General features: G+C 45.3%; 1 protein-coding gene across 1 annotated transcript in view; it reads left to right on the forward strand.

Annotated features, from left to right (window-relative positions):
- The window catches only part of parp8 (poly (ADP-ribose) polymerase family, member 8), a 128922-nt gene that overhangs the window by 17496 nt on the left and 83882 nt on the right, over window positions 1-27544 (forward strand). Inside the window, exons 3-5 of the mRNA XM_036979216.2 lie at window positions 16650-16687; window positions 20290-20379; window positions 22218-22288. Coding sequence (XP_036835111.1) covers window positions 16650-16687; window positions 20290-20379; window positions 22218-22288 — 199 coding nt within the window. The remainder of the gene's footprint in view (window positions 1-16649; window positions 16688-20289; window positions 20380-22217; window positions 22289-27544) is intronic.

Consider the following 27544-nt stretch of genomic DNA (forward strand, 5'->3'; position numbering starts at 1 on the left):
AAACTGTTGTTTCTGTTTTAACCATGTAACCAGGCAGACGTAACACTGGAACCAGGCAGCGGTAACCTTGTAACCAGGCAGCAGTAACCCTGTAACCAGGCAGCAGTAACCCTGTAACCAGGCAGCAGTAACCCTGTAACCAGGCAGCAGTAACCCTGTAACCAGGCAGCAGTAACCCTGTAACTATGCAGCAGTAACCCTGTAACCAGGCAGACGTAACCCTGTAACTACGCAGCAGTAACCCTGTAACCAGGCAGCAGTAACCCTGTAACCAGGCAGCCGTAACCCTGTAACTACGCAGCAGTAACCCTGTAACCAGGCAGCAGTAACCCTGTAACTACGCAGCAGTAACCCTGTAACCAGGCAGCAGTAACCCTGTAACCAGGCAGCAGTAACCCTGTAACCAGGCAGCAGTAACCCTGTAACCAGGCAGCAGTAACCCTGTAACCACGCAGACGTAACCCTGTAACCAGGCAGACGTAACCCTGTAACCAGGCAGCAGTAACCCTGTAACCAGGCAGCAGTAACCCTGTAACCAGGCAGCAGTAACCCTGTAACCAGGCAGCAGTAACCCTGTAACCAGGCTGCATTAACCCTGTAACCAGGCAGCAGTAACCCTGTAACCAGGCAGCAGTAACCCTGTAACCAGGCAGCAGTAACCCTGTAACCACGCAGACGTAACCCTGTAACCAGGCAGACGTAACCCTGTAACCAGGCAGCAGTAACCCTGTAACCAGGCAGCAGTAACCCTGTAACCAGGCAGCAGTAACCCTGTAACCAGGCAGCAGTAACCCTGTAACCAGGCTGCATTAACCCTGTAACCAGGCAGCAGTAACCCTGTAACCAGGCAGCAGTAACCCTGTAACCAGGCAGCAGTAACCCTGTAACCAGGCAGTAGTAACCCTGTAATCAGGCAGCAGTAACCCTGTAACTACGCAGCAGTAACCCTGTAACTACGCAGCAGTAACCTTGTAACTACGCAGCAGTAACCCTGTAACCAGGCAGCAGTAACCCTGTAACCAGGCAGCAGTAACCCTGTAACCAGGCTGCAGTAACCCTGTAACCAGGCAGCAGTAACCCTGTAACCAGGCAGCAGTAACCCTGTAACCAGGCAGCAGTAACCCTGTAACCAGGCAGCAGTAACCCTGTAACTATGCAGCAGTAACCCTGTAACCAGGCAGCAGTAACCCTGTAACCAGGCAGCAGTAACCCTGTAACCAGGCAGCAGTAACCTTGTAACTACGCAGCAGTAACCCTGTAACCAGGCAGCAGTAACCCTGTAACCAGGCAGCAGTAACCCTGTAACCAGGCAGCAGTAACCCTGTAACCAGGCAGCAGTAACCCTGTAACTATGCAGCAGTAACCCTGTAACCAGGCAGCAGTAACCCTGTAACCAGGCAGCAGTAACCCTGTAACCAGGCAGCAGTAACCTTGTAACTACGCAGCAGTAACCCTGTAACCAGGCAGCAGTAACGCTGTAACCAGGCAGCAGTAACCCTGTAACCAGGCAGCAGTAACCCTGTAACCAGGCAGCTGTAACCCTGTAACTACGCAGCAGTAACCCTGTAACCAGGCAGCAGTAACCCTGTAACTACGCAGCAGTAACCCTGTAACCAGGCAGCAGTAACCCTGTAACTATGCAGCAGTAACCCTGTAACCAGGCAGCAGTCACCCTGTAACCAGGCAGCAGTAACCCTGTAACCAGGCAGCAGTAACCCTGTAACTATGCAGCAGTAACCCTGTAACCAGGCAGCAGTAACCCTGTAACCAGGCAGCAGTAACCCTGTAACCAGGCAGACGTAACCCTGTAACCAGGCAGACGTAACCCTGTAACCAGGCAGACGTAACCCTGTAACCAGGCAGACGTAAGTAACCCTGTAACCAGGCAGACGTAAGTAACCCTGTAACCAGGCAGCAGTAACCCTGTAACCAGGCAGCAGTAACCCTGTAACCAGGCTGCAGTAACCCTGTAACCAGGCAGCAGTAACCCTGTAACCAGGCAGCAGTAACCCTGTAACCAGGCAGCAGTAACCCTGTAACCAGGCAGCAGTAACCCTGTAACCAGGCTGCATTAACCCTGTAACCAGGCAGCAGTAACCCTGTAACCAGGCAGCAGTAACCCTGTAACCAGGCAGCAGTAACCCTGTAACCAGGCAGTAGTAACCCTGTAACCAGGCAGCAGTAACCCTGTAACCAGGCAGCAGTAACCCTGTAATCAGGCAGCAGTAACCCTGTAACTACGCAGCAGTAACCCTGTAACTACGCAGCAGTAACCTTGTAACTACGCAGCAGTAACCCTTTAACCAGGCAGCAGTAACCCTGTAACCAGGCAGCAGTAACCCTGTAACCAGGCTGCAGTAACCCTGTAACCAGGCAGCAGTAACCCTGTAACCAGGCAGCAGTAACCCTGTAACCAGGCAGCAGTAACCCTGTAACCAGGCAGCAGTAACCCTGTAACTATGCAGCAGTAACCCTGTAACCAGGCAGCAGTAACCCTGTAACCAGGCAGCAGTAACCCTGTAACCAGGCAGCAGTAACCTTGTAACTACGCAGCAGTAACCCTGTAACCAGGCAGCAGTAACCCTGTAACCAGGCAGCAGTAACCCTGTAACCAGGCAGCAGTAACCCTGTAACCAGGCAGCAGTAACCCTGTAACTATGCAGCAGTAACCCTGTAACCAGGCAGCAGTAACCCTGTAACCAGGCAGCAGTAACCCTGTAACCAGGCAGCAGTAACCTTGTAACTACGCAGCAGTAACCCTGTAACCAGGCAGCAGTAACCCTGTAACCAGGCAGCAGTAACCCTGTAACCAGGCAGCAGTAACCCTGTAACCAGGCAGCTGTAACCCTGTAACTACGCAGCAGTAACCCTGTAACCAGGCAGCAGTAACCCTGTAACTACGCAGCAGTAACCCTGTAACCAGGCAGCAGTAACCCTGTAACTATGCAGCAGTAACCCTGTAACCAGGCAGCAGTCACCCTGTAACCAGGCAGCAGTAACCCTGTAACCAGGCAGCAGTAACCCTGTAACTATGCAGCAGTAACCCTGTAACCAGGCAGCAGTAACCCTGTAACCAGGCAGCAGTAACCCTGTAACCAGGCAGCAGTAACCCTGTAACCAGGCAGACGTAACCCTGTAACCAGGCAGACGTAACCCTGTAACCAGGCAGACGTAACCCTGTAACCAGGCAGACGTAAGTAACCCTGTAACCAGGCAGACGTAAGTAACCCTGTAACCAGGCAGCAGTAACCCTGTAACCAGGCAGCAGTAACCCTGTAACCAGGCTGCAGTAACCCTGTAACCAGGCAGCAGTAACCCTGTAACCAGGCAGCAGTAACCCTGTAACCAGGCAGCAGTAACCCTGTAACCAGGCAGCAGTAACCCTGTAACTACGCAGAATTAATCCGTCAGAAATAGAAGTTCATCCATAATACGTTGAATTTCGAATTGAAACTATGAGCTGGGCGATATGAACAAAAAGAGTTAACATAAATTAACATAAATTAACATAACGAGTTTTTAGGGGAGGCACTAGAGCTGGGCGATATGGACAAAAAGAGTTAACATAAATTAACATAAATTAACATAAAGAGTTTTTAGGGGAGGCACTAGATCTCTGGGGGGCGATATGGACAAAAAGTTATAGCGCGACAAATGTAACTATTTTGCTTGATAACAACAAATACAGCCATCTTTTATTTATTTTTATGGCGAGTTACTTTACATTAGTGGCAGAGCTCTGGACAATTCCCTTCCAGTGCCAAATAAGAAAACTGAGGTGGTAAACTATGATTAAAAAAGTAATATATACCAAGAAATGAATGAGCATTTTCGCTACACTCGCATTAACATCTGCTAACCATGTGTATGTGACAAATAAACATTTGATTTGATTTTGATTTGACTGATATTTTGATGTGCAAACCTGTCAAAAAAGGATCCAGAATTATCAGATTTTATTTTTGTCTCTTCGGAGAAATTCGCCGACATCTTTGTGCATATTGCACTATAGTGTTACCTGATCTCGTTGGTGGTAGGAAGAGTGGACCAAAGTGCAGCGTGGAAAGCGTTCATGATTATTTTATTCAAAAACACTCAAACAAAAATAACAAACGCGAAAACGAAAGCGCACAGTTCTGTCAGGCCCCCCAAAAAAACACTAAACAAGAAAACAAGATCCCACAAAACCCAAAATGAAAATGACAACTATTGTATGATTCCCAATAAGAGACAACGATAGACAGCTGCCTCTGATTGGGAACCACACTCGGCCAAAAACATAGAAATAGAAAACATAGACTTTCCCACCCGAGTCACACCCTGACTAGGTGTGACTCGGGATCTCTAAGGTCAGGGCGTGACATATAGACTGTATTATACACCACCTGAAGAAGGGGACATCAAAACACCTGGCTAAATTACTCTAATTATTATATAATTGGTACAAAACCATGTTGGCTAATTGATTCATCTATCAGTAAGTGTAGGCTAATTGATTCATCTATCAGTAGGCTAATTGATTAATCTATCAGTAAATGTAGGCTAATTGATTCATCTATCAGTAAATGTAGGCTAATTGATTCATCTATCAGTAAATGTAGGCTAATTGATTCACCTCAGTAAATGTAGGCTAATTGATTCATCTATCAGTAAATGTAAGCTAATTGATTAATCTATCAGTAAATGTAGGCTAATTGATTCATCTATCAGTAAATGTAAGCTAATTGATTCATCTATCAGTAAATGTAGGCTAATTGATTCATCTATCAGTAAATGTAGGCTAATTGATTCATCTATGAGTAAATGTAGGCTAATTGATTCATCTATCAGTAAGTGTAGGCTAATTGATTCATCTATCAGTAAATGTAGGCTAATTGATTCATCTATCAGTAAATGTAGGCTAATTGATTCATCTATCAGTAAATGTAGGCTAATGTCGTAGAAATTTTTTCCAGTGTTAGGCCTGGCTACTTGATGTAAGCCTATTCACTATAAATGGCACGCTCTGCTCTGCTACTTGATGTAAGCCTATTCCCTATAAATGGCACGCTCTGCTCTGCTACTTGATGTAAGCCTATTCACTATAAATGGCACGCTCTGCTCTGCTACTTGATGTAAGCCTATTCCCTATAAATGGCACGCTCTGCTCTGCTACTTGATGTAAGCCTATTCACTATAAATGGCACGCTCTGCTCTGCTACTTGATGTAAGCCTATTCCCTATAAATGGCACGCTCTGCTCTGCTACTTGATGTAAGCCTATTCACTATAAATGGCACGCTCTGCTCTGCTACTTGATGTAAGCCTATTCCCTATAAATGGCACGCTCTGCTCTGCTACTTGATGTAAGCCTATTCACTATAAATGGCACGCTCTGCTCTGCTACTTGATGTAAGCCTATTCACTATAAATGGCACGCTCTGCTCTGCTACTTGATGTAAGCCTATTCCCTATAAATGGCACGCTCTGCTCTGCTACTTGATGTAAGCCTATTCCCTATAAATGGCACGCTCTGCTCTGCTACTTGATGTAAGCCTATTCCCTATAAATGGCACGCTCTGCTCTGCTACTTGATGTAAGCCTATTCACTATAAATGGCACGCTCTGCTCTGCTACTTGATGTAAGCCTATTCACTATAAATGGCACGCTCTGCTCTGCTACTTGATGTAAGCCTATTCCCTATAAATGGCACGCTCTGCTCTGCTACTTGATGTAAGCCTATTCACTATAAATGGCACGCTCTGCTCTGCTACTTGATGTAAGCCTATTCACTATAAATGGCACGCTCTGCTCTGCTACTTGATGTAAGCCTATTCCCTATAAATGGCACGCTCTGCTCTGCTACTTGATGTAAGCCTATTCCCTATAAATGGCACGCTCTGCTCTGCTACTTGATGTAAGCCTATTCACTATAAATGGCACGCTCTGCTCTGCTACTTGATGTAAGCCTATTCACTATAAATGGCACGCTCTGCTCTGCTACTTGATGTAAGCCTATTCACTATAAATGGCACGCTCTGCTCTGCTACTTGATGTAAGCCTATTCCCTATAAATGGCACGCTCTGCTCGGCTACTTGATGTAAGCATATTCCCTATAAATGGCACGCTCTGCTCTGCTACTTGATGTAAGCCTATTCCCTATAAATGGCACGCTCTGCTCTGCTACTTGATGTAAGCCTATTCACTATAAATGGCACGCTCTGCTCTGCTACTTGATGTAAGCCTATTCACTATAAATGGCACGCTCTGCTCTGCTACTTGATGTAAGCCTATTCCCTATAAATGGCACGCTCTGCTCTGCTACTTGATGTAAGCCTATTCACTATAAATGGCACGCTCTGCTCCGCTTCGCCGTCGCATCAATACCATATTATTACCTTTCTTCGGTTGTAAAGTGGTGCCATTACCTCAATATTCATAGGTGAGAAATACATTATATACTCAACAGAACGCTGTGACACTCCTTTCTGTAACTAAAACAACAGCAGTTCATTGAAAACTGTATTTTTTTTCCCCCACCCCCCGCAGTAGCATTTTGAGAAACTGTCATATAGGCTTGTGCTTCCCAGAATGCTTCTCTCCCTCCTCTGTGCACACATTTAGGAGAGGGAGTGAGTCAGCGGCCGACAGCCGGCAGACGCCTCACAAGTCCTCAACTGGCAACTTCATAAAATAGTAGCTGCAAAAAACACCAGTCTCAACGTCAACAGTGAAGAGGCGACTCCGGGATGCTGTCCTTCTAGGCAGAGTTCCTCTGTCCAGTCTCAACGTCAACAGTGAAGAGGCGACTCCGGGATGCTGTCCTTCTAGGCAGAGTTCCTCTGTCCAGTCTCAACATCAACAGTGAAGAGGCGACTCCGGGATGCTGTCCTTCTAGGCAGAGTTCCTCTGTCCAGTCTCAACATCAACAGTGAAGAGGCGACTCCGGGATGCTGTCCTTCTAGGCAGAGTTCATCTGTCCAGTTTCAACGTCAACAGTGAAGAGGCGACTCCGGGATGCTGTCCTTCTAGGCAGAGATCCTCTGTCCAGTCTCAACGTCAACAGTGAAGAGGCGACTCCGGGATGCTGTCCTTCTAGGCAGAGTTCCTCTGTCCAGTCTCAACGTCAACAGTGAAGAGGCGACTCCGGGATGCTGTCCTTCTAGGCAGAGTTCCTCTGTCCAGTCTCAACGTCAACAGTGAAGAGGCGACTCCGGGATGCTGTCCTTCTAGGCAGAGTTCCTCTGTCCAGTCTCAACGTCAACAGTGAAGAGGCGAGTCCGGGATGCTGTCCTTCTAGGCAGAGTTCCTCTGTCCAGTCTCAACGTCAACAGTGAAGAGGCGACTCCGGGATGCTGTCCTTCTAGGCAGAGTTCCTCTGTCCAGTCTCAACGTCAACAGTGAAGAGGCGAGTCCGGGATGCTGTCCTTCTAGGCAGAGTTCCTCTGTCCAGTCTCAACGTCAACAGTGAAGAGGCGACTCCGGGATGCTGTCTTTCTAGGCAGAGTTCCTCTGTCCAGTCTCAACGTCAACAGTGAAGAGGCGACTCCGGGATGCTGTCCTTCTAGGCAGAGTTCCTCTGTCCAGTCTCAACGTCAACAGTGAAGAGGCGACTCCGGGATGCTGGCCTTCTAGGCAGAGTTCCTCTGTCCAGTCTCAACGCCAACAGTGAAGAGGCGACTCCGGGATGCTGTCCTTCTAGGCAGAGTTCCTCTGTCCAGTCTCAACGCCAACAGTGAAGAGGCGACTCCGGGATGCTGTCCTTCTAGGCAGAGTTCATCTGTCCAGTCTCAACGTCAACAGTGAAGAGGCGACTCCGGGATGCTGGCCTTCTAGGCAGATTTCCTCTGTCCAGTCTCAACGCCAACAGTGAAGAGGCGACTCCGGGATGCTGTCCTTCTAGGCAGAGTTCCTCTGTCCAGTCTCAACGTCAACAGTGAAGAGGCGAGTCCGGGATGCTGTCCTTCTAGGCAGAGTTCCTCTGTCCAGTCTCAACGTCAACAGTGAAGAGGCGACTCCGGGATGCTGTCCTTCTAGGCAGAGTTCCTCTGTCCAGTCTCAACGTCAACAGTGAAGAGGCGACTCCGGGATGCTGTCCTTCTAGGCAGAGTTCCTCTGTCCAGTCTCAACGTCAACAGTGAAGAGGCGACTCCGGGATGCTGTCCTTCTAGGCAGAGTTCCTCTGTCCAGTCTCAACGTCAACAGTGAAGAGGCGACTCCGGGATGCTGGCCTTCTAGGCAGAGTTCCTCTGTCCAGTCTCAACGCCAACAGTGAAGAGGCGACTCCGGGATGCTGGCCTTCTAGGCAGAGTTCCTCTGTCCAGTCTCAACGTCAACAGTGAAGAGGCGACTCCGGGATGCTGGCCTTCTAGGCAGAGTTCCTCTGTCCAGTCTCAACGTCAACAGTGAAGAGGCGACTCCGGGATGCTGTCCTTCTAGGCAGAGTTCCTCTGTCCAGTCTCAACGCCAACAGTGAAGAGGCGACTCCGGGATGCTGGCCTTCTAGGCAGAGTTCCTCTGTCCAGTCTCAACGTCAACAGTGAAGAGGCGACTCCGGGATGCTGGCCTTCTAGGCAGAGTTCCTCTGTCCAGTCTCAACGCCAACAGTGAAGAGGCGACTCCGGGATGCTGTCCTTCTAGGCAGAGTTCCTCTGTCCAGTCTCAACGCCAACAGTGAAGAGGCGACTCCGGGATGCTGTCCTTCTAGGCAGAGTTCATCTGTCCAGTCTCAACGTCAACAGTGAAGAGGCGACTCCGGGATGCTGGCCTTCTAGGCAGATTTCCTCTGTCCAGTCTCAACGCCAACAGTGAAGAGGCGACTCCGGGATGCTGTCCTTCTAGGCAGAGTTCCTCTGTCCAGTCTCAACGTCAACAGTGAAGAGGCGACTCCGGGATGCTGGCCTTCTAGGCAGAGTTCCTCTGTCCAGTCTCAACGCCAACAGTGAAGAGGCGACTCCGGGATGCTGTCCTTCTAGGCAGAGTTCATCTGTCCAGTCTCAACGTCAACAGTGAAGAGGCGACTCCGGGATGCTGGCCTTCTAGGCAGAGTTCCTCTGTCCAGTCTCAACGTCAACAGTGAAGAGGCGACTCCGGGATGCTGGCCTTCTAGGCAGAGTTCCTCTGTCCAGTCTCAACGCCAACAGTGAAGAGGCGACTCCGGGATGCTGTCCTTCTAGGCAGAGTTCCTCTGTCCAGTCTCAACGTCAACAGTGAAGAGGAGACTCCGGGATGCTGGCCTTCTAGGCAGAGTTCCTCTGTCCAGTCTCAACTTCAACAGTGAAGAGGCGACTCCGGGATGCTGTCCTTCTAGGCAGAGTTCCTCTGTCCAGTCTCAACGCCAACAGTGAAGAGGCGACTCCGGGATGCTGTCCTTCTAGGCAGAGTTCATCTGTCCAGTCTCAACGTCAACAGTGAAGAGGCGACTCCGGGATGCTGGCCTTCTAGGCAGAGTTCCTCTGTCCAGTCTCAACGTCAACAGTGAAGAGGCGACTCCGGGATGCTGGCCTTCTAGGCAGAGTTCCTCTGTCCAGTCTCAACGCCAACAGTGAAGAGGCGACTCCGGGATGCTGTCCTTCTAGGCAGAGTTCCTCTGTCCAGTCTCAACGTCAACAGTGAAGAGGAGACTCCGGGATGCTGGCCTTCTAGGCAGAGTTCCTCTGTCCAGTCTCAACGCCAACAGTGAAGAGGCGACTCCGGGATGCTGTCCTTCTAGGCAGAGTTCCTCTGTCCAGTCTCAACGTCAACAGTGAAGAGGCGACTCCGGGATGCTGTCCTTCTAGGCAGAGTTCCTCTGTCCAGTCTCAACGTCAACAGTGAAGAGGCGACTCCGGGATGCTGGCCTTCTAGGCAGAGTTCCACTGTCCAGTCTCAACTTCAACAGTGAAGAGGCGACTCCGGGATGCTGTCCTTCTAGGCAGAGTTCATCTGTCCAGTTTCAACGTCAACAGTGAAGAGGCGAGTCCGGGATGCTGGCCTTCTAGGCAGAGTTCATCTGTCCAGTCTCAACGCCAACAGTGAAGAGGCGACTCCGGGATGCTGGCCTTCTAGGCAGAGGTGCACAGAAAAAGCCATATCTCAGACTGGCCAATAAAAATAAATGATTAAGATGGACAAAAGAACTCAGACAATGGAACTCTGGACAGAGGAACTCTGCCTAGAAGGCCAGCATCCTAGAGTCGCCTCTTCGCTGTTGACGATGAGACTGGTGTTTTGTGGGTACTATTTAAATGAAGCTGCCTGTTGAGGACTTGTGAGGCGTCTGTTTCTCAAACTAGACACTCTAATGTACTTGTCCTCTTGCTCAGTTGTGCACCGGGGCCTCCCACTCCTCTTTCTATTCTGGTTAGAGCCAGTTTGCGCTGTTCTGTGAAGGGAGTAGTACACAGAGTTGTACGAGATCTTCAGTTTCTTGGAAATTTCTCGGATGGAATAGCCTTCATTTCTCAGAACAAGAATAGACTGACGAGTTTCAGAAAAAGTAATTTCTATATGGCCATTTTGAGCCTGTAATCAACCCCACAAATGCTGATGCTCCAGATACTCAACCAGTCTAAAGAAGGCCAGTTGTATTGCTTCTTTAATCAGAACAACAGTTTTCAGCTGTGCTAACATAATTGCAAAAGGGTTTTCTAATGGGCAATTAGGCTTTTAAAATTCTAACTTGGATTAGCTATCTAAAGTCTATACTGTCTATACACACCATCCTATATAACTACTGTCTATACACACCATCCTATATAACTACTGTCTATACACACCATCCTATATAACTACTGTCTATACACACCATCCTATATAACTACTGTCTATACACACCATCCTATATAACTACTGTCTATACACACCATCCTGTATATCTACTGTCTATACTGTCTATACACACCATCCTATATAACTACTGTCTATACACACCATCCTATATAACTACTGTCTATACACACCATCCTATATAACTACTGTCTATACACACCATCCTATATAACTACTGTCTATACTGTCTATACACACCATCCTATATAACTACTGTCTATACTGTCTATACACACCATCCTATATAACTACTGTCTATACTGTCTATACACACCATCCTATATAACTACTGTCTATACTGTCTATACACACCATCCTATATATCTACTGTCAGGGGGTAGTATGTCTCACTGTGGAATAACATCTATTTATGAGGTTTTATGTCACATTGTGAGTGTCGATTTAAGCCTGGGGAGAACTCACCATTGAGTTCATTGCACTAAACAGTGTGAATAATTAATCATGTAGAGGCTTATAAACACGTACAGTATGTATTATAAATGCATCTCATTTCGTAGCGGGAAAAATGGGTTTGACAAGTCTGTGCGATACTACAAAATTGTTTTGTTCCTTTAAACCTTTTTTTTAAAGCACCCCTGGTTTTTGACTTTGAAATGTCAGTTGTAGATTCTGATGTTGTTGTCATAACAGTCATGGGGCGTGTTTTGATGTGAATGGAAAGGAATTACAGCAGGTAGACTGTCAGACTGACAGTCCTCCTGTAGCCTACACCGCTGCTGTCCTCCTGTAGGCTACACCTCCTCTGTCCTCCTGTAGGCTACACAGCTGCTGTCCTCCTGTAGGCTGCACCACCTCTGTCCTCCTGTAGGCTACACAACCTCTGTCCTCCTGTAGACTACACCACCTCTATCCTCCTGTAGACTACACCACCTCTGTCCTCCTTTAGACTACACCGCTGCTGTCCCCCTGTAGACTACACCACCTCTATCCTCCTGTAGACTACACCACCTCTGTCCTCCTGTAGACTACACCACCTCTATCCTCCTGTAGACTACACCACCTCTGTCCTCCTGTAGTCTACACCACCTCTGTCCTCCTGTAGACTACACCACTGCTGTCCTCCTGTAGTCTACACCACTGCTGTCCTCCTGTAGACTACACCACTGCTGTCCTCCTGTAGTCTACACCACCGCTGTCCTCCTGTAGACTACACCACCTCTGTCCTCCTGTAGACTACACCACTGCTGTCCTCCTTTAGACTACACCACTGCTGTCCTCCTGTAGACTACACCACCTCTGTCCTCCTGTAGACTACACCACTGCTGTCCTCCTGTAGTCTACACCACCTCTGTCCTCCTGTAGTCTACACCACCTCTGTCCTCCTGTAGACTACACCACTGCTGTCCTCCTGTAGTCTACACCACCTCTGTCCTCCTGTAGACTACACCACTGCTGTCCTCCTGTAGTCTACACCACCTCTGTCCTCCTGTAGTCTACACCACTGCTGTCCTCCTGTAGACTACACCACCTCTGTCCTCCTGTAGACTACACCACTGCTGTCTTCCTGTAGACTACACCACTGCTGTCCTCCTGTAGACTACACCACTGCTGTCCTCCTGTAGACTACACCACTGCTGTCCTCCTGTAGACTACACCACTGCTGTCCTCCTGTAGACTACACCACTGCTGTCCTCCTGTAGTCTACACCACTGCTATCCTCCTGTAGACTACACCACCTCTGTCCTCCTTACCTCTAAGTGTTTATTCAAGTTGGACACAGCTTGGACTGTGGCCAACAAAAACCTATTCCTGCTCTTTTCCCACGATCCAACGCATTTGGTGTGTCATCATAGTGGTCTCTGATTGGTGCTCATCATTTGGTGTGTCATCATAGTGGTCTCTGATTGGTGCTCATCATTTGGTGTGTCATCATAGTGGTCTCTGATTGGTGCTCATCATTTGGTGTGTCATCATAGTGGTCTCTGATTGGTGCTCATCATTTGGTGTGTCATCATAGTGGTCTCTGATTGGTGCTCATCATTTGGTGTGTCATCATAGTGGTCTCTGATTGGTGCTCATCTGATTGGTGCTCATCATTTGGTGTGTCATCATAGTGGTCTCTGATTGGTGGTCAGACCCACTCAGGTGGAACAAATTTAAACTTGCACCTTTGTTCAATGCTGAATTGAATTTTATTAAGCTACATGCTAAATTAATGTCTGGATAGCATCTGACCACACACTAGGCTAGTTACGGCTACATGCTAAATTAATGTCTGGATAGCATCTGACCACACACTAGGCTAGTTACGGCTACATGCTAAATTAATGTCTGGTTAGCATCTGACCACAGTTGGTCCCCAAGCTACAGCAACACACTGATGTCCAGGGAATCTATTGTATCAGTGGATTAAGACTTCAGAGGCTGACTGAATGGTCATTTCATTAAGTCTAATTCTCTGTGAGTCTCTGTGAGTTTTTGATTAGCAGCATCACATCAAGGCTTAACAAGGTCCCACTAGGTCTCAAGCCAGAGCTAGCCCTTAACATGCCCATCAAATGCTGGCTTTGTGGTCTAGTCTGGTCTGTTGTGGTCTGGTCTGTTGGGGTCTGGCCTGGTCTGTTGTGGTCTGGTCTGTTGGTCTGGTCTGTTGTGGTCTGGTCTGTTGGGGTCTGGCCTGGTCTGTTGTGGTCTGGTCTGTTATGGTCTGGTCTGTTATGGTCTGGTCTGGTCTGTTGTGGTCTGGTCTGGTCTGGTCTGTTGTGGTCTGGTCTGGTCTGTTGTGGTCTGGTCTGTTGTGTTGGGGCCTGACCTGGTTTGTTATTTTTATTTATTTATTTTATTTCACCTTTATTTAATCAGGTAGGCTAGTTGAGAACACCTTTATTTAACCAGGTAGGCCAGTTGAGAACACCTTTATTTAACCAGGTAGGCTAGTTGAGAACAGGTTCTCATTTGCAACTGCGACCTGGCCAAGATAAAGCAAAGCAATTCGACACATACAACAACACAGAGTTACACATGGAGTAAACAAAACATACAGTCAATAATACAGTAGAACAAAAGAAAACAAAAAGTCTATATACAGTGAGTGCAAATGAAATAAGGTCTGTTGTGTTGTGGTCTGTTATGGCCTGGTCTGTTGTGGTCTGGTCTGTTGTGTTGGGGTCTGGCCTGGTCTGTTATGGTCTGGTCTATTGTGTTGTGGTCTGGTTTGTTATGGCCTGGTCTGTTGTGGTCTGGTCTGTTGTGTTGGGGTCTAGTCTGTTGTGGTCTAGTCTGTTGTGGTCTAGTCTGGTCTGTTGTGGTCTGGTCTGTTGTGGTCTGGTCTGTTGTGGTCTAGTCTGATCTGTTGTAATCTGGACTGATCTGTTGTGTTGTGTTGTCATCTAGTCTGGTCTCTTGTAGTCGACCTGAGGAGTAGTGGAGGAGGACTCAGAGCAGAATGAAAGTCGACCTGAGGAGTAGTGAAGGAGGACTCAGAGCAGAATGAAAGTCGACCTGAGGAGTAGTGGAGGAGGAATCAGATGAGAATGAAAGTCGACCTGAGGAGTAGTGAAGGAGGACTCAGAGCAGAATGAAAGTCGACCTTAGGAGTAGTGGAGGAGGACTCAGAGCAGAATGAAAGTCGACCTGAGGAGTAGTGGAGGAGGACTCAGAGCAGAATGAAAGTCGACCTGAGGAGTAGTGGAGGAGGACTCAGAGGAGAATGAAAGTCGACCAGAGGAGTAGTGGAGGAGGAATCAGAGCAGAATGAAAGTCGACCTGAGGAGTAGTGGAGGAGGACTCAGAGCAGAATGAAAGTCGACCTGAGGAGTAGTGGAGGAGGACTCAGAGCAGAATGAAAGTCGACCTTAGGAGTAGTGGAGGAGGACTCAGAGGAGAATGAAAGTCGACCAGAGGAGTAGTGGAGGAGGACTCAGAGGAGAATGAAAGTCGACCTGAGGAGTAGTGGAGGAGGAATCAGAGCAGAATGAAAGTCGACCAGAGGAGTAGTGGAGGAGGACTCAGAGGAGAATGAAAGTCGACCAGAGGAGTAGTGGAGGAGGAATCAGAGCAGAATGAAAGTCGACCTGAGGAGTAGTGGAGGAGGAATCAGAGCAGAATGAAAGTCGACCTGAGGAGTAGTGGAGGAGGACTCAGAGCAGAATGAAAGTCGACCTGAGGAGTAGTGGAGGAGGAATCAGAGCAGAATGAAAGTCGACCTGAGGAGTAGTGGAGGAGGACTCAGAGCAGAATGAAAGTCGACCTGAGGAGTAGTGGAGGAGGACTCAGAGCAGAATGAAAGTCGACCTGAGGAGTAGTGGAGGAGGACTCAGAGGAGAATGAAAGTTGACCTGAGGAGTAGTGGAGGAGGACTCAGAGGAGAATGAAACACACCTGTTGACCTGTGGACGTCTTTAAGCGACGCGGAGGTTTGATGCTGCCTCAGTCAGCACGATACACAGCTGCAGGGTGAACGGGGTTGGCAACATGCGTTCTGCTTCCAGAATATTCAGATATTCACAACTCATTGGGAATGGAGGGTTAATATCATCTTTACATGACATCAGTTATCACTCATTAACAGCACCTTGCCTACACAGCTACACTCTCTCTGGACAGCATGGACACACACTGTAATGGAGACAATTGTGGGATGTATGTCTGTTGACTGTATTTGAAATATGCACATCATTTCAATTCATTTTAGAGTATTATTATTATTTTTTTTTTGTATTTTGAAAAGACTGGAAAAAAAATGGAATTATAATCCTGCTCTCTGTAGCTATAATGGCATGTTCCTTGTGTGTTTATATAAGTGTAATGTCTGATTGTACGTTTTATGAACAGACAGGAAATATAACATTACTGAATATATTGCCCCTCCCATTCTCACAGGGACACCTTGACTTTACAATGTGGTTCTGTTATGACACAGTCTTGCCAGTCATTTGTGAAGTCTGATTTGAATAATGAGTATTTTAATCATTCACCTGGGTTTGGGCCATTTTCCTGTTTGATGTTTTGAGGTTTTCTGAGCACCCCTGGTTGAAACTCACACCTTTTTAATGATGTTCTGCTTTTTCTTAGTTCTCAAGAACTCTGCCCCCTGGTACAAACTTGCAGACAGACTTCTATTGTAGCCTACATGCTAAAAATACTGCATATGGGTAGACTTTTCTGTTCCTTTGCTGGCTCAGCCATTGTGTTGGATCCCATGGCTGCGTCACAAATAGTGCCCTACTTTTGATTAGAACCTCATGGGCCCTAGTCAAAAGTAGTGCACTAAGTAGGGAATAGGATGTAATTTGTGACAAAGCCTATCGCTCAAAGCCCTCCTACTGCTGGGAGAGAGAACTCATTTAGTAGATTGGGAGTTTGATTGAGCCGACACCAGAATCATGCTAATTGGGTCTGCTGTTGCTCACAAACACTCTCAAGTTATTCTGGGAGGCACCCACGGGGAAACCTGTTTGTGAACCCGTACTTTTTAACAGGATGTGTAAAGTCGTGTGTGAATCAAGTTATTCGACAAGTTCCGTAATTTTAACATATGAAATTGACTTGCCTGCTGCTATCTATTGAGCCACGCAGAGCCGCTTAGCCTGCCAGTTTCACCGGCTCCCAGTGTTGAGTCAACTAGGAACTGAGAAACTGTAAATGTACACCGTCTGGTTCACTAAGATCTTATTGATGTGTTGATCAGGTCACTTGGGGACAACAATAATTTACTATTTTCCATTTAGTATAACTACTGGTAGTTACTGACAGCTACTGGACACACCTGCTTTGTTCTGTCACTTTACCACAACTGTTGATGTAATACGGGTTTATTAAATACATCGGATTGATTGACTGAATTATTGATTATTATTTGAATAATCATGTTTTAATGTATTTCTTCATTCTCCTCCAGGGTGTCCTACTCTGTGCACGTCTCTGACGACTACCCAGGTAAGGACCGCGCCATGTCTTCACTGACATGACTTCTCTCTCCATGTGTCTCTACTGTAATATCTTGCAAGCCATCATCTACGACTTTAGTCTAATGACCCCTCTGACCTCAGGCCTAGAGTGATTCACGTTCGCAGACTACCAATGAGGTCCTGGCCATAACGCCGTAGATTCTGAAACCATAGATTCTTTCTCCTCTAAGTGTGACTGTCAGCGAGCCCCATATTCTTATTCAGTCAATGAGACATTATGTCATATTATGAGACATTATGTCACATTATGTCATATATCTCACATTATGTCATATATCTCACATTATGTCATATCTCTCACATTATGTCATATACCTCACATTATGTCATACAGTGCCTTGCGAAAGTATTCGGCCCCCTTGACCTTTGCGACCTTTTGCCACATTTCAGGCTTCAAACATAAAGATATAAAACTGTCTTTTTTTGTGAAGAACCAACAACAAGTGGGACACAATCATGAAGTGGAACGACATTTATTGGATATTTCAAACTTTTTTAACAAATCAAAAACTGAAAAATTGGGAGTGCAAAATTATTCAGCCCCCTTAAGTTAATACTTTGTAGCGCCACCTTTTGCTGCGATTACAGCTGTAAGTCGCTTGGGGTATGTCTCTATCAGTTTTGCACATCGAGAGACTGACATTTTTTCCCATTCCTCCTTGCAAAACAGCTCGAGCTCAGTGAGGTTGGATGGAGAGCATTTGTGAACAGCAGTTTTCAGTTCTTTCCACATATTCTCGATTGGATTCAGGTCTGGACTTTGACTTGGCCATTCTAACACCTGGATATGTTTATTTTTGAACCATTCCATTGTAGATTTTGCTTTATGTTTTGGATCATTGTCTTGTTGGAAGACAAATCTCCATCCCAGTCTCAGGTCTTTTGCAGACTCCATCAGGTTTTCTTCCAGAATGGTCCTGTATTTGGCTCCATCCATCTTCCCATCAATTTTAACCATCTTCCCTGTCCCTGCTGAAGAAAAGCAGGCCCAAACCATGATGCTGCCACCACCATGTTTGACAGTGGGGATGGTGTGTTCAGGGTGATGAGCTGTGTTGCTTTTACGCCAAACATAACGTTTTGCATTGTTGCCAAAAAGTTCAATTTTGGTTTCATCTGACCAGAGCACATTCTTCCACATGTTTGGTGTGTCTCCCAGGTGGCTTGTGGCAAACTTTAAACCACACTTTTTATGGATATCTTTAGGAAATGGCTTTCTTCTTGCCACTCTTCCATAAAGGCCAGATTTGTGCAATATACGACTGATTGTTGTCCTATGGACAGAGTCTCCCACCTCAGCTGTAGATCTCTGCAGTTCATCCAGAGTGATCATGGGCCTCTTGGCTGCATCTCTGATCAGTCTTCTCCTTGTATGAGCTGAAAGTTTAGAGGGACGGCCAGGTCTTGGTAGATTTGCAGTGGTCTGATACTCCTTCCATTTCAATATTATCGCTTGCACAGTGCTCCTTGGGATGTTTAAAGCTTGGGAAATCTTTTTGTATCCAAATCCGGCTTTAAACTTCTTCACAACAGTATCTCGGACCTGCCTGGTGTGTTCCTTGTTCTTCATGATGCTCTCTGCGCTTTTAACGGACCTCTGAGACTATTACAGTGCAGGTGCATTTATACGGAGACTTGATTGTATTTATCATCATTAGTCATTTAGGTCAACATTGGATAATTCAGAGATCCTCACTGAACTTCTGGAGAGAGTTTTCTGCACTGAAAGTAAAGGGGCTGAATAATTTTGCACGCCCAATTTTTCAGTTTTTGATTTGTTAAAAAAGTTTGAAATATCCAATAAATGTCGTTCCACTTCATGATTGTGTCCCACTTGTTGTTGATTCTTCACAAAAAAATACAGTTTTATATCTTTATGTTTGAAGCCTGAAATGTGGCAAAAGGTCACAAAGTTCAAGGGGGCCGAATACTTTCGCAAGGCACTGTATATCTCATATTATGTCATATCTCACATTGTCATATATCTCACATTATGTCATATCTCATATTATGTCATATATCTCACATTATGTCATATATCTCACATTATGTCATATATCTCACATTATTTCATATATCTCATATTATGTCATATATCACATTATGTCATATTATGTCATATATCTCACATTATGTCATATATCTCATATTATGTCACCGTGATATGAGGAGAAGGCTGCTTTGGGATGTGTCACGCAATGGAACGTAATATCCATGAAAGATGAATTACTTACCACTGTCTGAGTTGAAAGGTCAACTACGGGTAGTGGGTCTAGTCAGTGGAACTGTCTGAGTTGAAAGGTCAACTACGGGTAGTGGGATTAGTCAGTTTAACTGTCTGAGTTGAAAGGTCAACTACAGGTAGTGGGATTAGTCAGTTTAACTGTCTGAGTTGAAAGGTCAACTACAGGTAGTAGGTCTAGTCAGTGGAACTGTCTGAGTTGAAAGGTGAACTACGGGTAGTGGGTAGAGTCAGTGGAACTGTCTGAGTTGAAAGGTGAACTACGGGTAGTGGGTCTAGTTAGTGGAACTGTCTGAGTTGAAAGGTCAACTACGGGTCGTGGGTCTAGTCAGTTTAACTGTCTGAGTTGAAAGGTGAACTACGGGTAGTGGGTAGAGTCAGTGGAACTGTCTGAGTTGAAAGGTGAACTACGTGTAGTGGGTCTAGTCAGTGGAACTGTCTGAGTTGAAAGGTGAACTACGGGTAGTGGGTAGAGTCAGTGGAACTGTCTGAGTTGAAAGGTGAACTACGTGTAGTGGGTCTAGTTAGTGGAACTGTCTGAGTTGAAAGGTGAACTACGGGTAGTGGGTAGAGTCAGTGGAACTGTCTGAGTTGAAAGGTCAACTACGGGTAGTGGGTCTAGTCAGTGGAACTGTCTGAGTTGAAAGGTCAACTACGGGTAATGGGTCTAGTCAGTGGAACTGTCTGAGTTGAAAGGTCAACTACGGGTAGTGGGTCTAGTCAGTGGAACTGTCTGAGTTGAAAGGTCAACTACAGGTAGTGGGTCTAGTCAGTGGAACTGTCTGAGTTGAAAGGTCAACTACGGGTAGTGGGTCTAGTCAGTGGAACTGTCTGAGTTGAAAGGTCAACTACGGGTAGTGGGTCTAGTCAGTGGAACTGTCTGAGTTGAAAGGTCAACTACAGGTAGTGGGTCTAGTCAGTGGAACTGTCTGAGTTGAAAGGTCAACTACTGGTAGTGGGTCTAGTCAGTGGAACTGTCTGAGTTGAAAGGTCAACTACGAGTAGTGGGTCTAGTCAGTGGAACTGTCTGAGTTGAAAGGTCAACTACGAGTAGTGGGTCTAGTCAGTGGAACTGTCTGAGTTGAAAGGTCAACTACTGGTAGTGGGTCTAGTCAGTGGAACTGTCTGAGTTGAAAGGTCAACTACGAGTAGTGGGTCTAGTCAGTGGAACTGTCTGAGTTGAAAGGTCAACTACGAGTAGTGGGTCTAGTCAGTGGAACTGTCTGAGTTGAAAGGTCAACTACGAGTAGTGGTTGCTCTATGCCAGGTATCGTGTGTAAAGTCTGTTTATTGATGAATGTTTTTTTTACTTTCTTTCTTCAACGCAGACAACACATACGTGTCAAACTCTGAAAACGAGGATGAAGTTCTAGTAACCAGAGACCCGATCCCCGTCATCTTCCACAGAATCTCAACAGGTACATTTATGTCAGATCGTCCGTATTGCATTGTCAAGTACAGACTGATCTCTTTGAATCTGCATAAATACTTTGAATACAGGAACATTTCTGACATATTTTCTGACTGTACAGGTGAACTAGTGCATTGTCAAAGTTATTTTAATCTGCATAAATACTTAGAACACAGAAACGTTTTGAATTGTTTTCTTATCGTCTTATCATCTTCAATACCCTGGTACTTGCCTTACGGAGCAGCAAGGGCAACTGCCTCTCTCTACCTTCAAGGCTATTCCCAAACCCAACACCTTAACCTGACACCCCAGCACTCTGTTCTGACACTTCTGGTGTCTTGGCCCTCCCACGGGAAGGCAGCTGTTGCTTACCACAGTCAAAGCTCTTCTCTGTCCTGGCACACCAATGGTGGAACAAGTTTTCCCCTAACAGGCAAACGTCTCCCGAAAACCTCTGAAACCCAACGTCTTTAAATAAATCCCATTAAAAATCTCTGAAACCCAACCTCTTTAAATAAATCCCATTAAAAACCTCTGAAACCCAACCTCTTTAAATAAATCCCATTTAAAAACCTCTGACACCCAACCTCTTTAAATAAATCCCATTAAAAACCTCTGAAACTCTACCCCTTTAAATAAATCCCATTAAAAACTTCTGAAACCCAACCCCTTTAAATAAATCCCATTAAAAACCTCTGAAACCCAACCCCTTTAAATAAATCCCATTAAAAACTTCTGAAACCCAACCCCTTTAAATAAATCCCATTAAAAACCTCTGAAACCCAACATCTTTAAATATATCCCATTAAAAACCTCTGAAACTCTACCCCTTTAAATAAATCCCATTAAAAACCTCTGAAACCCAACCACTTTAAATAAATCCCATTAAAAACTTCTGAAACCCAACCCCTTTAAATAAATCCCATTAAAAACCTCTGAAACCCAACCCCTTTAAATAAATCCCATTAAAAACTTCTGAAACCCAACCCCTTTAAATAAATCCCATTAAAAACCTCTGAAACCCAACCTCTTTAAATATATCCCATTAAAAACCTCTGAAACTCTACCCCTTTAAATAAATCCCATTAAAAACCTCTGAAACCCAACCCCCTTAAATAAATCCCATTAAAAACCTCTGAAACCCAACCTCTTTAAATAAATATCATAAATAACACTTGTCTTTTCCTACTAGCACTGACATCTCTGATAACTGTATTGCTGAGGACTTGATACAGTTGTGATGTGTTGTTGTCTCACCTAGCTTTCTTCAGACAAATGCAGTAATGTAAGTGTCTCTGAATGACTACAATGTCAATAGCCACCTCCAGACATATTAACTGACAAGCTCGTAACCTTTCTAACCAGCGTTGACCTTGTTCCCTGAGTCTTTCAGGCTGATGGGAGGCTGATGGGAGGCTGCTGTCAGATTGAACAGCAGGATGGGGTGTATACTAGATTGAACAATAGGATGTAGTAGTAGCTATGTGGGCCTCCCTATGGGACCTGGTCTAAAGTAGTGCACTATGTAGGGAATAGGGCTCTGGTCTAAAGTAGTACACTATATAGGGAATTGGGCTCTGGTCTAAAGTAGTGCACTATATAGGGAATAGGGCTCTGGTCTAAAGTAGTGCACTATATAGGGAATAGCGTGTCATTTGGGACAAAACCTCAGTAAATAGTAGGAAGGCTGCCGTCTCAGCTTCATGTTAATCCTTGGTCTTTGTCTGATTTCTGATCCCAAGATCTTTCTGCCTTTCTGAAGAATAATAATGCTGTAGATACATACACCTCCTGACTAATATATATATATATATATATATATATAAACATGTGTGCTGTCAACAGAGATTACGATCAACAATGACGCCAGCTGCTGCCTGTCCATCAAGACCAAACTTCAGTTAGACAAAAACCAGGTGAGCTACACCTCACTCCACTGATTAATAACACACTGTAAAGGCTCATTATAACCTGTAATAACTGTCTTATAACTGTAATAACTGTGTTATAACCTATAATAACTGTGTTATAACCTATAATAACTGTTGTAACCTGTAATAACTGTGGTAACCTGTAATAACTGTATTATAACCTATAATAACTGTTGTAACCTGTAATAACTGTGTTGTAACCTATAATAACTGTATTATAATCTGTAATAACTGTTGTAACCTGTAATAACTGTGTTGTAACCTATAATAACTGTATTATAATCTGTAATAACTGTTGTAACCTGTAATAACTGTTGTAACCTATAATAACTGTATTATAATCAGTAATAACTGTTGTAACCTGTAATAACTGTTGTAACCTATAATAACTGTATTATAATCTGTAATAACTGTTGTAACCTGTAATAACTGTTGTAACCTATAATAACTGTATTATAATCAGTAATAACTGTTGTAACCTGTAATAACTGTATTATAATCTGTAATAACTGTTGTAACCCATAATAACTGTATTATAACCTATAATAACTTTTGTAACCTATAATAACGGTTATAACCTATAATAACTGTGTTATAACCTATAATAACTGTTGTAACCTTCCAGAGATGCAACCTCTCGCAGCGTCACTCAATGCCTAGGTTTACCTCCACTGTACTCACACCCTAGCATGCCCTTGTCTGTGCATAATGCCCTGAATCTATCCTACCACGCCCAGAAGTCTGCTCCTTTTACTCTCTGTTCCAAACGCACTAGACAACCAGTTCTTATATCCTTTAGCCGTACCCTTATCCTACTCCTCCTCTGTTCCTCTGGTGATGTAGAGGTTAACCCAGGCCCTGCAGTGCCTAGCTCCACACCCATTCCCCAGGCGCTCTCATTTGTTGACTTCTGTAACCGTAAAAGCCTTGGGTTCATGCATGTTAACATCAGAAGCCTCCTCCCTAAGTTTGTTTTATTCACTGCTTTAGCACACTCCGCCAACCCTGATGTCCTAGCCATGTCTGAATCCTGGCTTAGGAAGGCCACCAAGAATTCTAAATTGTAAATACTTCGCCACTATGGTCTATTTATTGCCTTACCTCCTTACTTAATTTGCACACACTGTATACAGATTTTCTGTTGTGTTATTGACTGTATGTTTGTTTTACTCCATGTGTAACTCTGTGTTGTTGCTTTTGTCACACTGCTTTGCTTTATCTTGGCCAGGTCGCAGTTGTAAATGAGAACTTGTTCTCAACTGGCCTACCTGGTTAAATAAAGGTGAAATGACATTTTTAAATCTCTGACTTGTTCACCGGACCTGCTGTTTTCGACTCTCTCTCTCTCTCTCTCACCTTCTGTCTCTAACTCTGAATGATCGGCTATGAAAAGCGAAACCTGGTTAAGTAAAGGTGAAATAAAAATAATTTTTAAAAACATGCTTGAGAGAGTTGCCCAGTGACACGAGCCTACCAGATGACCTAAATAACTTCAATTCTCACTTCGAGGCAAGTAACACTGAAACATGCATGAGATCATCAGCCGTTCCGGACGACTGTGTGATCACGCTCTCCGCAGTCAATGTGAGTAAGACCTTTAAACTGGTCAACATTCACAAGGCCGCAGGGCCAGATGGATTACCAGGACGTGCACTGCGAGCATTCACTAACAAACTGGCAAGTGTCTTTATTGACATTTTCAACATCTCCCTGTCTGAGTCTGTAATACCAACATGTTTCAAGGAGACCACCATAGTCCCTGCGCCCAAGAACACTAAGGTAAGCTGCCTAAATGACTACCGATTCGTAGCACTCACGTCTGTAGCCATGAAATGCTTAGAAAGGCTGATCATGGCTCACAACACCATCATCCTAGAAACCCTAGACCCACTCCAATTTGCATACTGCACCAACAGATCCACTGATGATGCAATCTCTATTGCACTCCACACTGCCCTTTCCCACCTGGACAAAAGGAACACCCATGTGAGAATGCTATTCATTGACTACAACTCAGTATTCAACACCATAGTGCCCTCATCAATAAGCTAAGGACCCTGGGACTAAACACCTCCCTCTGCAACTGGATCCTAGACTTCCTGACCAGCCGCCCCCAGGTGGTAAGGGTAGATAACAACACATCCGCCACACTGATCCTCAACACTGGGGCCCCTCAAGGGTGTGTGCTCAGTCCCTTCCTGTATTCCCTGTTCACCCATGACTGCATGGCCAGGCACAACTCCAACACCATCATTAAGTTTGCTGATGACTCAACAGTGATAGGCCTGATCACCGACAATGATGAGACGGCCAATAGGGAGGAGGTGAGAGACCTGACCGTGTGGTGCAAGGACAACAACCTCTCCCTCAATGTGATCAAGACAAAGGAGATGATTGTGGTCTACAGGAAAAGGAGGACCAAGCACACCCCCATTCTCATCAACGGGGCTGTAGTGGAGCTGGTTGAGGGCTTCAACTTCCTTGGCATCCACATCCCCAACAAACTAACATGGTCCAAGCACATCAAGACAGTCGTGAAGAGGGCACGACAAAACCTATTCCCCCTCAGGAGACTGAACATATTTGGCATAGGTCCTCAGATCCTCAAAAGGTTTTACAGCTGCACCATCAAGAGCATCCTGACAGGTTGCATCACTGCCTGCTATGGCAATTGCTTGGCCTCCAATCGCAAGGCACTACAGAGGGTAGTAAGTACGGCCCAGTACATCACCAGGGCCAAGCTTCCTGCCATCCAGGACCTCTATACCAGGCGGTGTAAAAATTGTCAATGACTCCAGCCACTCTAGTCATGGACTGTTCTCTCTGCTACCGCACAGCAAAAGGTACCGGTGTGCCAAGTCTAGGTCCAAAGGGCTCCTTAACAGCTTCTACCCTCAAGCCATAAGCCTCCTGGACAGCTAATCAAATGGCTACCCAGACTTTGTGCACCACCCCCCTCCCCACGCTGCTGTTACTCTCTGTTATTATCTCATGCATTGTCACTTTAATAACCCTAACTGCATGTACATAATTACCTCAATTACCTCGACACTGGTGCCCCCGCGCATTGACACATTGCCTCTGTACTGGTACTCCCTGTATATAGCCTCCACATTGACTCTGTACCGGTACCCCCTGTATATAGCCTCCACATTGACTCTGTACTGGTACCCCCTGAATATAGCCTCCACATTGACTCTGTACCGTAATACCCTGTATATAGCCTCCACATTGACTCTGTACCGGTACCCCCTGTATATAGCCTCCACACTGACTCTGTACCGTATCACCCTGTATATAGCCTCCACACTGACTCTGTATCGGTACCCCCTGTATATAGCCTCCACAATGACTCTGTACCGGTACCTCCTGTATATAGCCTCCACATTGACTCTGTACCGGTACCTCCTGTATATAGTCTCCACATTGACTCTTTACTGGTACCCCCCTGTATATAGCCTCCACATTGACTCTGTACTGGTACCCCCTGTATATAGCCTCCACATTGACTCTGTACCGTAACACCCTGTATATAGCCTCCACATTGACTCTGTACCGGTTCCCCCTGTATATAGCCTCCACATTGACTCTGTACCGGTTCCCCCTGTATATAACCTCCACATTGACTCTGTACCGTAATACCCTGTATATAGCCTCCACATTGACTCTGTACCGGTACCCCCTGTATATAGCCTCCACACTGACTCTGTACCGTATCACCCTGTATATAGCCTCCACACTGACTCTGTATCGGTACCCCCTGTATATAGCCTCCACAATGACTCTGTACCGGTACCTCCTGTATATAGCCTCCACATTGACTCTGTACCGGTACCTCCTGTATATAGTCTCCACATTGACTCTTTACTGGTACCCCCCTGTATATAGCCTCCACATTGACTCTGTACTGGTACCCCCTGTATATAGCCTCCACATTGACTCTGTACCGTAACACCCTGTATATAGCCTCCACATTGACTCTGTACCGGTTCCCCCTGTATATAGCCTCCACATTGACTCTGTACCGGTTCCCCCTGTATATAACCTCCACATTGACTCTGTACCGGTTCCCCCCTGTATACAGCCCCACTATTGTTATTTACTGCTTCTCCTTAATTATTTGTTTTTCTCTTATTTTTCTAATCTCTTACCTTTCTGGGGGTATTTTCTTAAAACTGCATTGTTGCATAAGGGCTTGTGAGTAAGCATGAGGTCTAAACTACAGGTCTACCTGTTGTATTCTACAGTAGTAGTTTACTACTACCTACACCTGTTGTATTCTACAGTAGTAGTTTACTACTACCTACACCTGTTGTATTCTACAGTAGTAGTTTACTACTACCTACACCTGTTGTATTCTACAGTAGTAGTTTACTACTACCTACACCTGTTGTATTCTACAGTAGTAGTTTACTACTACCTACACCTGTTGTATTCTACAGTAGTAGTTTATTACTACCTACACCTGTTGTATTCTACAGTAATAGTTTACTACTACCTACACCTGTTGTATTCTACAGTAATAGTTTACTACTACCTACACCTGTTGTATTCTACAGTAGTAGTTTACTACTACCTACACCTGTTGTATTCTACAGTAGTAGTTTACTACTACCTACACCTGTTGTATTCTACAGTAGTAGTTTACTACTACCTACACCTGTTGTATTCTACAGTAGTAGTTTACTACTACCTACACCTGTTGTATTCTACAGTAGTAGTTTACTACTACCTACACCTGTTGTATTCTACAGTAGTAGTTTACTACTACCTCCACCTGTTGTATTCTACAGTAGTAGTTTATTACTACCTACACCTGTTGTATTCTACAGTAGTAGTTTACTACTACCTACACCTGTTGTATTCTACAGTAGTAGTTTACTACTACCTACACCTGTTGTATTCTACAGTAGTAGTTTACTACTACCTACACCTGTTGTATTCTACAGTAGTATAATTTACTACTACCTACACCTGTTGTATTCTACAGTAGTAGTTTACTACTACCTACACCTGTTGTATTCTACAGTAGTAGTTTACTACTACCTACACCTGTTGTATTCTACAGTAGTATAATTTACTACTACCTACACCTGTTGTATTCTACAGTAGTAGTTTACTACTACCTACACCTGTTGTATTCTACAGTAGTAGTTTACTACTACCTACACCTGTTGTATTCTACAGTAGTAGTTTACTACTACCTACACCTGTTGTATTCTACAGTAGTAGTTTACTACT

This window comes from Oncorhynchus mykiss, chromosome 6 (assembly GCF_057628025.1).
Source record: "Oncorhynchus mykiss isolate SJ-2025 chromosome 6, ASM5762802v1, whole genome shotgun sequence".
Taxonomy (NCBI): domain Eukaryota; kingdom Metazoa; phylum Chordata; class Actinopteri; order Salmoniformes; family Salmonidae; genus Oncorhynchus; species Oncorhynchus mykiss.